The sequence below is a fragment of the Phyllobates terribilis genome, unplaced genomic scaffold (genome assembly GCF_046119375.1).
Source record: "Phyllobates terribilis strain yellow unplaced genomic scaffold, ASM4611937v1 Scaffold_60__1_contigs__length_8166268, whole genome shotgun sequence".
In the NCBI taxonomy this organism is placed as follows: Eukaryota; Metazoa; Chordata; class Amphibia; order Anura; family Dendrobatidae; genus Phyllobates; species Phyllobates terribilis.
Window position 1 is genome coordinate 5,214,273 of NW_027362820.1, and position 20,517 is coordinate 5,234,789.

General features: G+C 42.9%; 1 protein-coding gene across 1 annotated transcript in view; it reads right to left on the reverse strand.

Moving 5' to 3' along the window:
• LOC141192387 (uncharacterized) overlaps positions 1–20,517 on the reverse strand; it is a 391,820-nt gene that overhangs the window by 75,171 nt on the left and 296,132 nt on the right. The window contains exons 7-10 of the mRNA XM_073661906.1: positions 18,630–20,155; positions 10,398–10,428; positions 10,211–10,318; positions 2,028–2,050 (exon numbers count right to left, since the gene is read on the reverse strand). Of these exons, the coding sequence (XP_073518007.1) occupies positions 2,028–2,050; positions 10,211–10,318; positions 10,398–10,428; positions 18,630–20,155 (1,688 nt within the window). The remainder of the gene's footprint in view (positions 1–2,027; positions 2,051–10,210; positions 10,319–10,397; positions 10,429–18,629; positions 20,156–20,517) is intronic.

Below are 20,517 nucleotides of genomic sequence, written 5' to 3' on the forward strand. Positions count from 1 at the left end.
ACTCCATTTATAAGGCAAGAAATCCCACTTATTAAACCTGACAGGGTACACCTGTGAAGTGAAAACCATTTCCGGTGACTACCTCTTGAAGCTCATCAAGAGAATGCCAAGAATGTGCAAAGCAGTCATCAAAGCAAAAGGTGGCTACTTTGAAGAACCTTGAATATAAGACATATTTTCACTTGTTTCACACTTTTTTGTTAAGTATATAATTCCACGTGGTAATTCATAGTTTTGATGCCTTCAGTGTGAATGTACAATTTTCATAGTTATGAAAATACAGAAAAATCTTTAAATGAGAAGGTGTGTCCAAACTTTTGGTCTGTACAGTAACGGATAAGAAATAATTCTGATATAGAAGCTCAGATATCTCGATGAATTACAACAATATGTGAACCCCATTTACAGGAAACTAAGTAGCAATAGTAGAGCATAAAATCCAAAATTATAATCCAGAATGGGGCTGTATTCACACAAAACAGGTATAGGACATTTTCTCATTGAGTCCCTTAGGGACCAATGAATCACGTCTAACAGTCCACTCACTTTTCTTTTTTAGGATACATCTATTGTGATCACGTTCTCTCACATTGGGTTTAACTGCATCAATGATACAAAAGGAAATGTATCAGGTTTCACATTGATGTAAACTGTTCATGTGTCTCGCTAATGGGGTGTCCTGACCATGGCGTATATCGCCCAAATACCCCCTTACTCAGCCTCCTGCTAAATAACTCTTGGCCGTGCCTACATTATCTAGGGGGCAGGTGCATGTAGCCATATATAGTTGAAACCAGAGGTTTACATACACTATATAAAAATACACATTTGCATGTTTTTCTCAATATCTGACCTGAAATCAGAATAAACCTTTCCCGTTTTAGGTCAATTAGGATTACCATAATTTTTAATATTTGCCAAATGCCAGAATAATGAGAGAGAGAGAGAGAAGGCATTTTTATTACTTACTGCAAAGTCAAATGTTTCCATACATTTCATCAGTATTTGGTACCATTGCCCTTAAACTGAAAACTTGGGTCAGACGTTTGGGATATCCTTCCACAAGCTTCTCACAATAGTTGGTCGGAATTTGGGCCCATTCCTCCTGACAAAACTGGTGTAACTGATCCAGGGTTGTAGGTTACCTTGCTCGCAGCCTTTTCAGCTTTGCCCATACATTTTCAATAGAATTGAGATCAGGGCTTTGTGATGGCCACTCCAAAACATTGACTTTGTTATCCTTAAGCCACTTTGTTACCATTTTGGCAGTATGCGTTGGGTCATTTTATATTTAGAAGACCCATTTCCGCCCAAGCTTTAACCCTTTCTGAAAGTTATTGTGGGAGTAAATCCCACAGAACCCTCAGGTCACAAGTATATCACAGTGCTTTCTGAAGATTATAAAAATACGGTCACTCTGATAGTCGTAAGTTCCTATTACTTGTGTTTTCCCATATTTTTCTTGGTCTCTTGGTTAGGTATGGAGTGTCTGCCTATCCTGTCTATCTGCAAACGATTGTGCGAAATCCAAAATGTACTGTGGATACCCTTTTTCCTTGAATCTGATGTTCATGTCTATTGCCTGTATATTAATATCTGTGATATTAGAACAGTTACTTCTCAACCATAAAAATTGGCCCTTAGGTTTTCCCTTTTTTAGGGGGATGGGGTGTTGGCTATCCCACTTCAATATTTTATTAGTGCTTGTAAGTTTATGGTAGATGAGTGTTCCTAGGGTCCCATCCCGTTCCATTCTTTCTTTATTAGTACATCTAGGAAAGGCAACTGGTTATAACTAAACTCCGATGTAAATCTCAGGCCCACTCTATGGATATTGAGTTCCCTGACAAATTCAAGAAATTGTTCCCTCGCCCCTGACCAGATGATAAAAATGTCAATATATCTATACCAAACCCCAATATATGGATGTCACCACTTATGATCATCTATGAATATTGTGGTTTCCTCCCACCAGCCCAGGAACAGGTTAGCATACGAGGGGGCACAGGGGCTCCCCATCACAGTACCCCATAGCTGGTGGAAGTTCTTCCTGTCAAAAAGAAAGACGTTATAAGCAAGAGTGAATTTTAGAAGATCCTCCATGAAGTCATTATGTCTACTACATATAATGGAGGTACTGTGGGAACATTACACTGTGTGGGGGCATCATACATACTGGATAAGAGGCATAATGGGGGCATTACACTGTGTGGGGCATCATACATCCTGAATAAGGTGCATAATGGGGGCCAGTAAAGGGGCCCTGTACTATGAGAACAATACGTTTCCTCCCTTCCTTTCTCCATAGTTGGGTCGTATGTATCTATTACAGGAAACAGAACAAAAACCTTATGATTCTTATAAAGAGGCAACACAAGACCCCAAAAGAGTCTCCGTGCTGAGGGGGTTAATGCTCCCTGTGCCCAGTAATGGGAGATCTCCACATACCTCCACCTGCAGAGCCGCCACCACATATATGGCTGTTCTGTGCGCACAGGACCTGTGATGAGGTCACAGGAGGGGAGGAGTCAGGGGTCACATGATCAGGGGCCTCAGTGGATGCAGGACTCTGCTGTGCTGGTTGTCATGGTGCTGGATGAGCTGAAGTTTGTGTGTGGGGTCAGGAGGGGTTTACAGTGTGGATGTAGCAGAGCCGCGTGTGTACGAGGTGTACGGAGCGGAGCCGTGTGTGTACGAGGTGTACGGAGCGGAGCTGTGTGTGTACGAGGTGAACGGAGCAGAGCCGCGTGTGTAGAAGGCATATCCTTGTATTCCGCAGCGCTTTACAGACATTATTATCACTGTCCCCATTGGGGCTCACAATCTAAATTCGCTATCAGTATGTCTTTGGAATGTGGGAGGAAACCAGAGTACCTGGAGGAAACCCATGCAAACTTGGGAAGAACATACAAACTCCTTGCAGACGTTGTCCTTGTTGGAATTTGAACCCAGGACCCCAGTAGCAAGGCTGCAGTGCTAACCACTGAGCCACCGTGCTGCCCGAATCGTTAGGGCCAATATTTTCTGTCAGAAATATTTGACATTTAACCCTCCGTCAGGGGCAATATGTTTCATAATGAGTTTAGGGGCATTGCGCCTGCCAGGCACAGGCTAGAAAATTGGCTATATTTTCCTTTTTTTTAAATTTCAATGCTCTAAATGTGATCAGTTACCTTAATAGGAATGTAGTAAATGAGAATACACATAATCAGGTGGAAAAAAAAAAGTTTACTAACCAGAAAAGTAACACTAACCAGACAAACCACTGAAAATAGAGAAATGAAACTAAGTGAGCTGCGCTTGTCAGATCAGTTGCCCCTGACGGAGGGTTAAAGATAATTTTTTATAATAGTGCAGTCCTGACCAGAAGAGTAGAAAGTATTAGTGCCCCCATTTCAGGAGAGATTGTGCAGTAATCTGAATTCCTTAGGATTGAAAACATAATGGAATTTATGACGTGGAGTGAATCCATGAAACCACAGTGAATCCATGAAAGACTTTAGTCTGTGTCCATCACCTTAAGTGTCCATTAGCTAAAGTGTCTGAAATTTGAATTAATCCTGAATTGAACCTGAGGGTAACTGGACACTAAGTCCCAGTAAACAATGTTTGTCTTTGTTTTCACTCTCACCCCCTTAATCCTTCACTTCTTACAACCACCCCTAATCCTTACACCTAGTAAGGAACTCTTCATCTCTCCCTCCATTCTCCCCACCCATCTCACCTCCTCCTGAGAGCTATTCCTCAACATACAATCCTTTGTTTCCAAACACAGACAGCCACCTCATGCCCTCTCCTACTCCCACCTACTAACATTTTCGCTGCTCCTCCTTACTGCCGGCGACATCTCTCCACATCCCGGCCCTCCTCACCACATCCCTACTGTCACTTCCACCTCCTACCCATGATCTATCCCAAACTCTCGTAACCCTTCTAACCTTATACCCATCCCCCCAGCCCCTGCTTCCCCAGTCCCCCTAACAGGAGCTCTATGGAACGCTTGCTCCATCTGCAACAAACTTTCCTACATTCACGATCTCTTCATCACTAACAAGCTTTCCTTCCTCGGCATCACTGAAACCTGGCTCACCCCCTCTGACACGGCCTCTGCTGCTGCACTTTCGTATGGCGGATTCCACCTCTCCCATACTCCCCCCCCCACCGGCAAGCACGGTGGAGGAATAGGTTTCCTCCTCTCAGATAACTGCTCCTTCACCCATATCCCACTGCCACCCTCAATTACTCTCCTCTCTTTTGAAGTGCACTGCGTGCACATCTAATCCCCCTCCAACCTCCAACTGGCTGTCATCTACTGCCCGCCAGGATCAACCACCACTTTCTTTGACCACTTCACCACTTGGCTACTTCATTTCCTCTCCGTTGACATCCCCACTATCCTCATGGGCGACTTTAACATCCCCATTGACACTTCCCTCTCAGCTGCCTCTAAGCTTCTCTCCCTTACTTCCTCCTTCGGTATTACTCAGTGGTCTTCCACACCCACCCACAAAGATGGCCACACACTGGACCTCATCTTCACCCACCTCTGTTCCCTATTTAACCTCTCTAACTCACCTCTCCCTCTTTCTGACCACAACCTACTCACATTCTCTTCTCTCTCCTCCCCAGGGCAACAATCCCCACTCCACAAACTTGCATACCCTAGCAGAAATCTCAAACACCTTGACCTACACTCACTCTCTGAATCCCTCCTCCCTCTTACAGACATTAGTTCCTTACATGATGCAGATGTTGCTTCCACTTTATACAACACCACAGCCTCTGCAGCTCTCGATTCGGTCGCCCCCTCACACATACCAAGGCTCGCACAATCAACAGACAACCCTGGCACACCAGCCTAACTAAACAACTGCGACGGGCCTCCAGGGTTGCTGAGCGTAGATGGAAAAGGTCCCACTCCAATGAGCACTTCATCGCATTCAAGCAGTCCCTCACTACCTTCAAGTCCACACTCACTGCAGCAAAACAAACATACTTCGCACCTCTCATATCCTCCCTGTCTCACAACCCCAAACAACTATTCAACACCTTCAATTCTCTCCTCCGTCCCCCATTGCTTCCTCCCTCTCCTCTTATTTCAGCCGAAGATTTTGCTTCATTCTTCAAGCAGAATATTGACACCATCAGACAAAGCTTTAGCCTAAAGCCCCCACAGCCCCTCCCCACACCTACTCAACCCTCTTCCTCCAAAACCACCTTCTCCACCATTTCTGAAGATCAACTTTCCTCTCTACTCTCCAAATCACACCTCACCACCTGTAAACTTGACCCTATCCCATCCCACCTCATCCCAAACCTTACCACTATCTTTATCCCAACCCTAGCCCACCTCTTCAACCTGTCATAAACAACTGGTGTCTTCCCCTCATGCTTCAAACATGCCTCAATCACACCCATCCTCAAAAAGCCCTCTCTTGACCCATCCCTCTGTGTCTAGCTATCGCCCCATATCACTTCTCCCCTATGCCTCAAAACAACTGGAACAACATGTCCACTCTGAGCTGTCCTCCCACCTCTCCTCCTGCTCCCTCTTCGACCACCTACAATCTGGTTTCCGACCGCACCATTCTACTGAAACTGCACTGACTAAAGTCACCAACGACCTACTAACCGCCAAATCTAAGCGACACTACTCTGTCCTCCTCCTCCTAGACCTGTCATCTGCCTTTGACACAGTGGACCATTCCCTCTTACTACAGACTCATCTCTCGGCATCACAGACTTGGCCCTATCCTGGATATCCTCATACACAACAGACAGGACATTCAGTGTCTCCCACTCACACACCACCTCATCTCGCCCCGTCGGTGTCCCCCAAGGTTCAGTTCTAGGACCGCTGCTCTTCTCCATCTACACCTTAGGCCTGGGACAGCTCATAGAATCTCATGGCTTTCATTATCACCTCTATGTTGATGACACACAGATCTACCTCTCTATACCCGATATCACCTCCTTAATAACCAAAATCCCACAATGTCTGTCTGCTATTTCATCCTTCTTCTCTGCCAGATTTCTAAAACTTAACATGGACAAAACAGAATTCATCATCTTTCCGCCATCTCATTCAACCCCCCCCAACTGACCTATCTATCAATGTCAATGGCTGCCCACTCTCCCCAGTCCCTCAAGCTCGCTGCCTTGGGGTAACCCTGGACTCTGATCTCTCCTTCAAACCACATATCCAAGCCCTTTCCACTTCCTGCCGACTCCAACTCAAAAATATCTCCCGGATCCGCACATTACTCAACCATGAATCTGCAAAAACACTAGTGCACGCCCTCATCATCTCCCGCCTTGACTACTGCAACCTCCTGCTCTGTGGCCTCCCCTCTAACACTCGTGCACCCCTCCAATCTATCCTAAAGTCTGCTGCCCGACTAATCCACCTGTCCCCCCGCTATTCCCCGGCCTCTCCTCTCTGTCAATCTCTTCACTGGCTCCCCATTGCTCAGAGACTCCAGTTCAAAACCCTAACCATGACATACAAAGCCATTCAAAACCCGTCTTCTCCATATATCTCTGACCTAGTCTCCCGTTACATACCCGCACGCAACCTCCGATCCTCACAAGATCTCCTTCTTTACTCTGCTCTTATCTCCTCCTCCCGCAATCGCATACATTTCTCCCATGATTCCCCCCTACTCTGGAACTCTCTACCCCAACGTATCAGACTCTCTCCTACCGTGGAAACCTTCAAAAGGAACCTGAAGACCCACCTCTTCCGACAAGCCTACAACCTGCAGTAACCACCGCTCCACCATACCACTGCACGACCAGCTCTACCCTCACCTACTGTATCCTCACCCATCCCTTGTAGATTGTGAGCCCTCGCAGGCAGGGTCCTCGCTCCTCCTGTACCAGTCGCTGTCACATTGTGTTCAAGATTGTTGTACTTGTTCTAGCATTATACCCCTTTTTCACATGTAAAGCGCCATGGAATAAATGGCGCTATAATAATAAATAATAATAACCAGGGCTCGAGCCATGCCAACACATCTCCTGCAGGCGGGAATAAATGTATATTACAGCCATCAGCCACGCACAGCTTAGAGATACATCATGGCACAGGTGTAATGTTTTCTGTATAGTTTATCACAATTATGTTTGAAGTTAGTCGGTTTGAAAAGAAATTGAACAGTCAGGATAAAGGGAAACTCTGTTGTTATTGTACAGAAATTCACACTTGGCCGTCACTGCACATTTAATGTTATCATAAAAGTGAAGTTTGGACAGAAAGACTGGACCAGGTCTTGTAGGGACCATATGAGCACATTCAGCAGCACAGAATGGAGAGAAGGTAGATTCATCCAATAAGATATCAGGGTTCTAGGAAGCCAACACCATCATTACCCTCCGCTTTCTCTTACAGACCCATAATATTTTTCTTCAAGTGATTTTCTAATTTGTCAGCACATTCTACGTACACTGTCATTTGGCTTTATAGTTTACAGACCTGGGCAGGTAACGGTCATTGTCTCCTAATCCCAGGGGGTAGGTGGATCCTCCAGGTTGTAAATTCTATAGAAAAGAGCTTTCACAATTTCTCCAAGTAATTAGAACATTTTTCATATGGAGGCGAATGTTATGCTCTAGTAGCATGAGCAGTGAGCCATATGAGCACATTCAGAAGCACAGAAGGGAGAGAAGGTGGATTCATCCAATGAGGTATCAGGGATCTAGGAAGCCATCAGCATCATTTTATTTAAATCAAATGTTTTTTATTAATTTTTATAAAGTTTTCCAAAAAACATCAACATAAACATTAGAGGAACACAGTCCTCTACCCCCCAACAGTAACAAACATTTCACATGTAGTGTTTATGTTTCTCGGCTCTGCAAAAAAAATATATTATTTTCCAGCTTAGATAGCAGTATGCTGGGTCACAATAAAAATAAACATTTTAGCTTTTTATAATTTATGAAAATACTTGTTTATTCTTGGGGAAGTCTAAAGTGTCACATAAAACGTGGAGTCAAAAGAGACCTATGCGGAATCTCTGCAATACCTTAGACCCCAAAACCGGATCAATCCATAAATTCCATAACTTATCAAATTTAGAGATAGAGTCTCTGTTTAGGTATATACCTTTTTCCATATTTACTATCCAATTAACTTTGTCTATAAATTCTAACCTCATAGGCTCCTGGTCTGTTATTCATTTTCGGCCTGTTAACTTCCTCGCCATATATAACATACGTGCCACCGCTATTTTGTCGTGCTCATCAATAGTCAGATCTTCAACATATCGTAGTATATATACTAGTAGTGAAAGCTTTGCATTAACTGAATAAACCCTGTTAAACATTGCTACAACTCCTTTACAAAGGACATTAGTTTAGGACAATCCCACATCATATGAAGCAACATATCTGCTGAGTGAATTTTGCACCTACAACATGAGGACTTGAACGAATTCCAATACTATATAAGAATTGAGGCGTCCTATATACCTGGTGTATCACATATATATGAGACAGTCTGTGGGATTCGCTTAAAGATAATTGTGGGATTCTTTCCAATATATTTAGCCAATGGTTTTCTTCTATAGGGCATTTTTCCTTTGAACGTATAGGATGATTTGTCAATATCTTATCCAGGACAATGTTATAAATTATTGAGATTAGTCCCCGAGAGCTACGTAAATTAGCTATTCTCTGTATTATTTTATATTGAGAAACCCCTTCTTCTGCCGCACATCCGCTCACATGTCCGGCCAGGCCCGTGACCCACAGGGAAATTAAACCCCTTTTGGATGCAAGTTATAGACTTTTAAGGGAAAATTGAAGGAACATAGAGAACCTTGTGATTAATAAAAATACAACTTCTATTTTCTATGTATGGGAAGCCATGAAGGCCGACATTAGAGGAATATTTCAAAAATAAATCTCAGCAGCTAAATCCCGGACTAAGCAGCAGGATAAAATGGTGTTTCAGGAGTTGGGAGATGCAGGAAGGAAGAAGCGGTTTCTAAAGCTTCCGGTCCTTTTCTTAGACTCTCTCGGAATTTATTAGATGAATCACTTGATATACAAGATTTAGAATGGGAACTGAGCTCAATGGCCAACGATAAAGTACTGGGAATAGATGGTCTTCCAGTGGAAGTATATAAGATATAAGGAAGTATTACTACTACACTGCTATTCGAGGTATACAATTCATGTTTTGAGGGGATCATTGCCATGCAGAAAGCCATAACTATGGTATGACCTAAACAAGGCAAGGCCCCCAGCTTGCCGGCATCCTATAGACTCATCTCTCTTTTAACAATAGACGTCAAACTTATTCCTAACAGACTCTCAAAAGTAATCTCAATAATACACCCCGATCAGTATGGATTTATGCCCAATAAGTCCACTGTGATCAATTTCAGAAGGCTTTATATTAATATGCAAGCAAGGGCTGATAATATTGGTCAGAGGGTGATCCTGTCTTTGGGCGCAGCTAAGGCCTTTGACAGTGTAGAATGGCCATATTTGTGGGCTACATTGCAGCAGATGGAGTTTGGTGACAAATTTATAAAATGGGTGCAATTGCTTTATTTGGACCCAAAGGCCAAAATAGGAGCGAGTGGCTCTAGGTCTAATCATTTTTTGTTGCACAGAGATACAAGTCAAGAGAGCCCCCTGTCTCCCTTATTGTTTGCAATAGCAATTGAACTTCTTGTGGCAATAATTAGTAAAACGTCTGAGATTTAAATATGGACCAAGGAAGAGAAAGTGGCATTGTATGCTGATGATTTACTCTTATTCTTAGGTGATGCTTTGGGGTTTCTGGAGAGCACGATGGTGACCATCTCTAGCTGACTTATTTCATCCATAGTTCAAATATGATTCATCGCACACTCGGGAGGTGAAGATGCAAAAAATCATTTATTAATATAAGAAATAAAGAAATAGAAGTATCAAACCAATCGTGGATGGCAACAATACAAGACGTTTCGGCCTATTAGTTGGCCTTAATCATTTTGGTCGCTACTGTAAAAATGAACAGAAATTATCAGGTACATTGGCCACAGGAATTACTTGAAAATAATTATAAAAAATTCCAAACAGAGTTTGACAGCAGGGGATGATGAAGGAGGGGGGTGGGGGTTGGACAGGAGTGGGGAGGGGGAGGCAGAGATAGGTAGATACTAGGGTCTATACAATATATACAGCAAACATATTTACAGCATATTTACAAAATTACCATAGAAAGTCCGGTAGAGAATACGCAATTTCCTTAATTGTAAATTGGTTTGTAGGCAAGTCAGACTTAAATAGAAGGCAAAGAGGGAAGATCCACAAGGGTGAGGGACTGTAATGTAAAGGGAATATGATGAGAAACAGGCTTCACACAGAGAGGAAGAAGTTATATGTAGATGAATACCTTGTACTTGTCCCATATACAGGTAGGGCTATTGAGGCCTGGAAAGACAGATCAGAGTAAAAGGAGACCTCCGTGAACAGGGTGCCTCCACCATGGGGCGTCCCTGCCCCGGAACTCTCCATAGCAGCTCTAGGTTTAGCAATACAATTTCCTTTAATCCTCCACATACGAATCACGCAGCAGAGACCACGATAGCCTTGATAGATAGGGACATCAAGAGCCTATAGCATCAGCAACACCTAGGCTTCTTCCCCACACATCAAAATATTTCTGGTGAGGAAAAAAGGGCCCGCAGCGCCATGCAGAACAATAAACACATAGTAATCAAGCCGTCTGACAAGGGGGGAGCTACGGTTATCATGGACCGGACATTCTATGTTGAAGAAATTAATTGCCAATTAGCCAACACAACTACATATAGGAAGATTAGCCATGATCCCACCAGCACTATCCGCTCTAAAATCCGAGAGGTTCTCAATCGACATCATGATATAAATACTATAGATTCTAAGACTGTGACATTTCTGACCAACCCCCACCCGACAACCCCGGTGTTCTACATTATACCAAAAATCCACAAATCACTGACGAAACCACCTAGCCGACCAATTGTGGCCTCCACTGACACTATCTTGTCACCCGTAACAATATACCTTGAAAAAATTCTAACACCAGTAGTCCAGAATACACAAGCTTTTTTGCTCGATACAAGTAAATTCCTAAGCATCATCATGAACATTTCAGGCATTCCCACACACAGTTTATTGGTCACACTGGATGTTAATAGCCTGTATACATCCATCACCCACACCAGAGGTCTGGAAACCTCTTCGCACCTCCTTTTACAGTCCAACCTCTCATCTAACTCTGTTGATTTCTGCCTTGAACTCCTCTCATTAGTACTCCACGAAAATTTCTTCATGTTTGGAGACGACTATTACGTACAGGAGAGGGGAACCGTGATGGGCATCAATGTGGTGGCGGCCTATGCAAATGTGTATATGCATAGGTGTGAGGAAGAATTTGTCTATACTCATGAACTCTTGTCGCTACATCGATATTTTTTGCATCTGGCAGGGACCAGTTGAGACACTCATTTGCTTTTCAACTCGCTCAATTCCATTAGAACAGAGCTGTAATTTACACTCAATCATGACCTAAAACAAATCTCCTTCCTGGACACCCTAGTTGTAAAAGATGAAAATGGTAATCTCATGACCGGCCTATTTTCCAAACCAACTGGCTTTAATGTAAGTCTGTTACACTATTCTAGCTGTCACCCTAGAACTACCAAGAATAGCCTCCCTCGCTCTCAATTCCACAGAGTCACCCGCATTGTCACCAATCATGACCTCCAATCCCAACGCCTGCAAACCATGTCACAGAAATTCCAGGAGAGGAGCTATCCCACCAAACTTCTTGATATAGAAAGAACCAGAGCGCTAGAACATAGAGAGGAACCCTCACCCCCTCCTATCTCTAATGTTGAACATGTCCATTTTGTTCACACATATCACCCCCTGATGTCAAAAGTCCATACTACCATTAAAAAACATTTGCCCCTTCTCACTAGGGCCTACCCCGAGATTTCTGCCTTTTCAAATCCAGCCATAATGTGCATGAAGCGTGCCCCCAACATTAAAGATAAAGTCATTAGAGCCGACATAGGCAGCTCCCATACCGCTCCATATCAACGTTTACTCCTTCCCCTGTCTCAGCTGTGATGCCTTTTCAAACATTATCAAATTTGAAACCATTAAGGGTTATTTTACCTGTGACTCCAACTTCGTAATTTACGTTGTAAAGTGTCCATGCGGCCTACTTTATGTAGGCAAGACCACATAACACATAAGAGATCGTATAGCAAGCCACAAATCTACCATTCGCTGCGCTAAACATTGGCTACCACTCCCAGACCACTTCTCCAAAGCAAAACACAAAGTGGCAATAGTACTCACCAGCCAAAGTTTCAAGAGAAATGCACACCAGGACACGGCCGGCCCCCTTTTGTTAGAAGGAGGTAACACAGGTGCAGAACACTGATGAACAATCGCCCTCACCCACTCTCACTGGAGGGGCGATTGCCTAGCACTAAAACTGCACACAGATGAAACTTGCAGTAGGGTGCAATTCACACACTCGCGGCACTGTGCCTAGCCAGTATCCTATTACACGCCCCTACTATTCGACTAGGCGGGATGCTCGGCACCCTATCCGTGCATCACAGAGTTGCGAAGCCCCCACTCACAAGGTCACCATTACTGGGCCTGGCCGTGCCCTGGCAGATAAAAAAAGTGCAAAAAATATCATATGAGGTATTAGTTAATATTTTGGCCAAAATACGTAAGCTCGCAACCCATCGTCAAGGGTCCTCACGGTTTTGCGAGTCCCTACTCTAACATTAAAAACAGACAGCATAGCCAGAACAATAGACAGAATTTTTAGAAAATAGTAAAAGGCAATAGTACTCACCAGCCAAAGTTTCAAGAGAAATGCTCACCAGGAGGGCGATTGTTCATCAGCATTCTGCACCTGTGTTACCTCCTTCTAACAAAAGGGGGCCGGCCGCGTCCTGGTGTGCATTTCTCTTGAAACTTTGGCTGGTGAGTACCATTGCCTTTTGCTATTTTCTAAAAATGTTGTTTATTGTTCTGGCTATGCTGTCTGTTTTCAAAACACACAGTGGCCAAACTACTTTTCCAAGTGATAGAGCATGTAGCTAGACCAAGGAGGGGCGGGAATCATGTCAAATTATTGAAACAACGAGCGTCACACTGGATATACACCTTACAAACGTCATCTCCCAAAGGCCTCAATAGGGAGATTGAATGGATTTACTAATACATTCATTTTTCCACAGACCCAATGAATCCTACTGTACAACAGGGTGAGTGCCCACCTAGCATAATGCAATAACCAATGCCCCACATAGTGTATATCCTCTTTCTTCTCTGATAATACCATACCCCCCTATTACTCCATCACCATCCCATCATCCTATCCTCACCCTCTGCGGCAGATGTACCTCTTCCAAAATTACTATTTTCCTATCATTGGTCTCTCCATATAATATTTTCCACTCTCCCATAATCAGTTCTGGTACTATCACCCCCATTCAGCAAGTCTCAATTACTCCTGACCCCATTTACATATCATCATCTCCATTTGGCACCCCCCATGTGTTCAGCACATTGCTATATTTCCAATCAGCATGTCACATATCTGTGCTATTATTACTTCCTATTAGCATGTCTCATGTCTGTCATCAGCTCATTGTTATATTCAGTTTTCTACTCAGTGTAATTCCCAAGCATTCACAGATGCCCCTAGCTTGCCACACTCCTAATGAAGGCTTTTACTGTTTTCCCCTGTGACATCATGCAGAGTTATCACTGCATACTAGCCTAAGAACATTGTGCACTCTGCTTACCCTCATCACCATAACAACTGGCATCTCTCTGCAGTGTGAGAGCACCAGCACCTTGTCACTTCCGGCGCCATGCCCCCAATGATGCCACACTTCCGGTCCAGCAATCAGCCACCAAAAAAGGCCCCCAGGCCAGTGTAACACCAAAGCCTGAAGCAGCAAGACACGGGAGCGCCCCTCTAACTACCCCCTCACTCACAGGATGCTGGATCTCCATGGCCCACTGGACCCAGGTGAAATTTATCCTCATTTAAGGTACTGACATGCTAATCAATGGATTGTCTGCTGCTAGTATGCAGAACCTGTTAGCACACTGATCTCTAAGTTGCTCCTCATTTTACTCTGACCTGTCTTTCCAGGCCTGAATAGCCCTACCTGTATATGGGACAAGTACAAGGTATTTATCTACATATAACTTCTCGCTCTCTATGTGCAACCTGTGTGATTCTCATGATATTCCCTTTATATTACAGTCCCTCGCCCTTGTGAATCTTCCCCCTTTGCCTTCTATTTACGTCTGACTTGTCTACAAACCAATTTATAAGTAAGGAACTTACGTATTCTCTACTGGGTTTTCTATGGTATTTTTGTAAATATGTTTGCTGTATATATTGTATAGACCCAAGTATCTACTTATCTCTCCCTCCCCCTCCCCACTCCTGTCCAACCCCCACCCCCCTCCTTCATCATACTCTGCAGTCAAACTCTGTTTGGAATTTTTTATAATTATTTTCATGTAATTCCTGTGGCCAATGTACCTGATAATTTCTGTTCTTTTTTTACAGTAGCGAACAGGCCAACTAATAGGCCGAAACATCTTGTTTTGTCGCCATCCACGATTCGTTTGATACTTCTATTTCTTTATTTCTTATGTTAATAAATGAATTTTTGCATCTTCACCTCTGGAGTGTGCGATGAATTATATTTGAACTATTGGAGCCCATGCCCATTACATCAGCACCTCAGCTGTGACAGAGTGCACGCCATCATCTCCTCTCTATTATTCCATCCATAGACCATACGAAGAACTAAGGGGCACTTATTACAGGTGGAAGAATGGCTATTCTGGCAAGCGGGAAAGGGTTCTTTACAGTTAGAGCAGTCAGACTGTGGAACGCTCTACCATAAGAGGTAGTAATGGTAAACACTAACAAATTTGAAAAAAGGGGCTGGATGACTTCCTCAGTACACATAACATTGTAGGTTATAGATAATTTAGTGACAAAAATTTATAATTGGTGGACAAAGGGTGAACTTTATGGACCTAGGTTTTTTTCAACCTACTCTATGTAACATCCCCATGTTTCTGTAGGACGACCTCCACCCCAGGACATTCAGAACTTATCTTAGAAAATTCACCAAAATGGGGATGAAAACCATAACATAAAAACCTTCCCTGGATCCATCTTAAACCCATCAGCTGATAAAATGAAACCCATGAATGAAACTTCCTGGACAGAAAAAAAAACACATTTCTCAAGTTTAGCAAAAATTTTAGAAAAAAAAATGTTTTAGGCTGCGTGCACACGATGCGTTTTTCATGCGTCTCCGCAGCAGAAACGCATCAAAAACGCATGGTAATCCGCACCCCATGGTCCCCAATGGCATTCCGCAATGTCAATGCACATGCTGTGGATTTTTCCGCAGCGTTTCTGTAGCGCTCATAAATCCGCAACATGTTCATTAATTTTGCGGAAGCGCAGCGGAATGGCCGCCATTGACTTGCATTGAGACGCATAGAATCCGTGTCTGTACATCTGTACAAGCGGATAATATGCATTTCAATGTGCGGATGGTACCCAGGTCTGGAGGAGAGAAGACTCTCATCCAGACCTGGGTACCATTGTACCTGTAAAAAAAAGAATAAAATAAAAAATAAAGTTTATATTCACCTGTCTGGCGGCCCCTGCAGCGCTTCTCCTTCCAGGACCTGAGATGACGTCGCGGTCATGTGACCGCAGGCTGTCTCGCGAGATGCCGGCAAGCCAGGAAGGAACCAGGAAGGAGCGCGACAGCATACGCGGCAGCATCGGAGGTAAGTATAGCTTTATTTTTCTATTTTTACGGTCACACTATATAAATCCATGCCATTTGCATGGATTTATATAGTGTGACCTAGTTCTCAAGCACTTTCCAAGTGATGCTATCGCCTTGAAAGTGCTTGTCAGCCCGTATGCGGAAACACATGCATTAACGCATGTGGATACGCATGTGAATCCGCATGTATTCTGCAGGAAAAACGAATGCACAATCTGCATGCGTTTTTTCTGCCAGGGAGATGCAGAAATGCTGCAGAAATTTTCTGCTTCATTTCTGCATCGTGTGCACGCAGCCTAATTGTATCGTGTTAGCCAGTAGATAGAAAAATATTAAGATTTGAGAGCCCTCAGTGGTTGATACCTTTTAATGGCTAACTGAAAAGATGGTAAATTGCAAGCTTTCAAGACTACTCAGGTCTCTTCATCAGGCATACTATAACACAATCTGAAGAGTCACATATTCATACACAGCAGGGCACAGGAATAATGCAGTAGATAAGACAAGTGATATGAAGCAGAACTATCAGTATTGGAGAGGGAGAAGCAGTTGTGGCCGTAAATATTGACACAGATCATACATAAGGAGTGTGAACGTTTTATTGTCCTGTGATTGAGGTCTGGTCCATGATTGTGATGCTCCCAAAATGGTCTGAGGAGCACATTCCTTAGTTGATGTACAAAGACATAAATACATGCGATATACATACATTCATTGCTGCTCTGAGTGTGTGAAAGACTAAGATGTAGTCTTTCCCAGATGTGGGAACGACTAAGTGAACACAGAGGGAAGAGGGAAAGGGAGCCCAGACACTAGGGAAAGGGGGAAGTGGAGATCTCCTAGTCTGGTCACCCTGTCTCAACTACCGTCACTATATTGGCTCCTCGCTAATTGCCGCACACGTGCCTCACCCTGGCTTTCCCTGGCGTATGGCTAAGGCTAGGGAAGGGAGGAGATGAGCACTAGTCGATCTCACTAAACTCTATAGACAACAAAACAAACAGGGGGGAGATTGCTTAGCTTTAGATGAAGTCTAGACAAATGTGCACTTGGCCTCAAGCTCCAGAGATGACGCAGTACTTCTCTTGCTAAGCCTTCACAAGTAGAAATGAATATAGCCGGCACCTCCCTCTCAGACACACCAGGTATTTATACACCCAGGCCAGAGAGCCAATTAGCTAGAGGGAGGTAGCCGCTAGGTCTTAGAGACAGCCTCTCATCTAAGATGTCTGTAATGCCAAACATAGAGATCTCCTGCAACCAACTGCAGGGCGACTACCTGTCACCTCTGATACACCCGTGACAGTAGGTCAAAGATTGTCATAAGATTGTACTCCCAAATTTTTTTGTCTCTCTGAGATTTGAAGTTACATTTTAATACAAGTAATTTCATGTCCACGATGCTGTGATCAGGGATAAAAAATATTTGGCCACAGGTAGCTCTATTCTTTTTTCTTTTATTGGGTGGCGATGAGAATTCATCCTTGTTCTAAATTTTTGCCCCGTCTTCCCTACACACAGACCCCCAGCTGGACATTTGGTACATATAATTAAGTACACTATATTAGATGTAATGCAGCTGAAAGCACCTGGGATCTTGTGGTGCTGATGCGGGTTGGGAATCTTTATCTTGTCAGTGGTCATTATAAATAGACAGGTTTTACATTTTTTCTGGCTGCAGGGAAAAGTTCCTGTAGCTGTTGGAGAGGACTGCCTAAATCACAGAAGTGGGGAGTCTGGAAATATAGATTGTTGTAATTTCCATGCAGCTCCCATTAGCACCTCCAGATTTGGATTTTAGGTGACTACGAGAGGCACCCGGTTGCTTTCTTGTTTAGTTTTGAAATCTAGAAGATGATTCCTTGATATTCTGGTGGCTCTTGCAATCTGGTTTTCAATTCTTGTTTGGTGGTAGCCCTGGTTCAAAAAGGTGTTTCTGAGGCCACCAAGGTGTTTGCCTCTGTCCATAGCGTTGGAACATATCCAATTGTATCAGATGGCCTGGCTGTAGCCAATAGAGGTTATGTGTTTTGTATGGAAACGGACCCATTTAAGGGATGTTGGACGGTCAACTGGCTTCTGGTACATGGACGTCTCTATTTCATTGTTCTGTAACTTAATGATGGCGTCCAAAAAGTTCATTTCAGTACAGAAGTAGTTGAGTGTTAAGTTGATGGTGGGATGAAATTGATTAAAGTGTTCAAGGAACTTCTTTAGCTGTTGCTCAGATTATGTCCAGATGATTAAACTATCGTCAATGTAACGGTAGTAGGCCAGAGGCCTGATGTGACATGAGGACAAGAAGTCACATTCAAGCTTGGTCATGAAAATTAAGATACTGTTAAGCCATTATACTTCCTATTTCTGTATCAGTCTCCTGTAGATATATGTGGTTATCAAATTCAAAGTAATCGTGGGTGAGGATGAATTTTGTAAGTTTCACCAAAAAGGTGAAACTATCCTCTCCATCCGTTTGCCTTCTCTTCCATCAACTTTTCCTTCTTCAACAATTAGGTTTCTGGGAAATTATACTTTTTATTCCTTTTATTTTTGATTCTTCTTAGCTTGACTTATTTGCCCTATATGAATGTGTTTTAGTTTCTCACCCAGAGTTTTTGTATCTTACTTCACACTTTCCTTTCCCCTTGTTGACAGTGTGTTGTGGCCTCCCCTCTGGTTCCTCGGGAGGTACAAGAAACCCCTCAATGGCCTATTACGGAGTTAGATCCGAGGTGGTGTTTTAAGTTGGGCAGCTAGGGTCTTTTTAGTCTATACAGAGACCAGTTGGGTGTAGTTGCGGCGTTTTCCCGTGTGGGTTCTCCGGTGGCTATCAAAATGCGCTTTCTGGTTAAAACATTTTCCACATTCTGAACATGAAAATGGCTTCTCCCCTGTGTGAGTTCTTTGATGTCTGACAAGATCTGATTTACTTGTAAAACATTTTCCACATTCTGAACATGAAAATGGCTTCTCCCCTGTGTGAATTCTGTGGTGTATAACAACTTCTGATTCATGGTTAAAACATTTCCCACATTCTGAACATGAAAAAGGCTTCTTTCCTGTGTGAGTTCTCTGATGTTTGACAAGATTTGATTTCTTTGCAAAACATTTCCCACATTCTGAACATGAAAATGGCTTCTCCCCTGTGTGAGTTCTCTGATGTGCAATAAGATTTGATTTATTTGCAAAACATTTCTCACATTCTGAACATGAAAAAGGCTTATCCCTTATGTGAGTTCTCTGATGTTTGACAAGATTTGATTTCCTTGTAAAACATTTTACACATTCTGAACATGAAAATGGCTTCTCCCCTGTGTGGGTCCTTTGGTGTATTACAACATCTGATTCATGGGTAAAACATTTCCCACATTCTGAACATGAAAAAGGCTTCTCCCCTGTGTGAGTTCTCTGATGTTTGATAAGATGTGATTTCTCTGTAAAACGTTTCCCACATTCTGAACATGAAAATGGCTTCTCCCCTGTGTGAGTTCTCTGATGTGAGATAAGATATGATTTATTTGCAAAACATTTCCCACATTCTGAACATGAAAATGGCTTCTCCCCTGTGTGAGTGCTCAGATGTTTGATAAGATTTGACTTCTTTGCAAAACATTTCCCACATTCTAAACATGAAAATGGTTTCTCCCCTGTGTGAGTTCTCTGATGTTTGTTCAGATCTGATTTCCCTGTAAAACATTTTCCACATTCTGAACAGAAAAAAGGCTTCTCCCCTGTGTGAGTTCTCTGATGTACGATAATATTTGATTTCCTTGTAAAACATTTTCCACGTTCTGAACAGGAAAAAGGCTTCTCCCCTGTGTGAGTTCTCAGATGTTGGGTTAGCCTTGATTTCTCTTTAAAACATTTCCGACATTCTGAACATGAAAATGGTTTCCCCCCTGTGTGACTTCTCTGGTGACTAAGATCTGATTTCTGGTTAAAACATTTCCCCTGCTTGAAACAAAAAAATCTATTCTCTGCTGTGTACGTTTTTTGAGGTTTAAGAAAAGACTTTTTGAGAAGACTATTTCCATATTCTGAACGTGAAAATGGCTTTGTTGCTTTAGGTGCAGTTTGTTTCTTAATGCCTCTTTTGTGACTATGATTTTCCTTAGTAGTCAGTAATGAATCAGAAGACAGGACCTGTTTTAAAGAATCAGATGACAGATCTTTGCTGTGAAGGGATGATGGTATATCTGGAGTAATGGCATTCACTTCAATTGTATCCTGTGGTATCTCAAGATCATCGGATTTAAAAATTGAAGATGTCAGCTGTCCCTCTGATCTCCTGGCACAGTCATCTGCCAAGAATAAAACCAATTATTATTTTTGAATAAAATATCCTTGAGTTTTATATTTTTGAGCATTTCTACTTAAAGTGTCTGTAGAAATGGCAAGTTATGTAAAAACATTGAAAGATTTACCAAGACAATGACAGTTCACAGTCTAATAGAAAACCTCATAGGATTAACCAGTACAGCGTGGTGTCCAACTGTTTGCTCATTCTGGATCCCAAATATGGAATAAAAAGCCACCAAATGATGTTATGTAGGTGAAAATAATACCAATAAAAACTTCCACTCATCTTACAATAAACAAGTCCCCACTCAGGTCTATCATCTGTCAGTGGAAAAACAGAAGTTTCCACATTATTAGGGTCTCA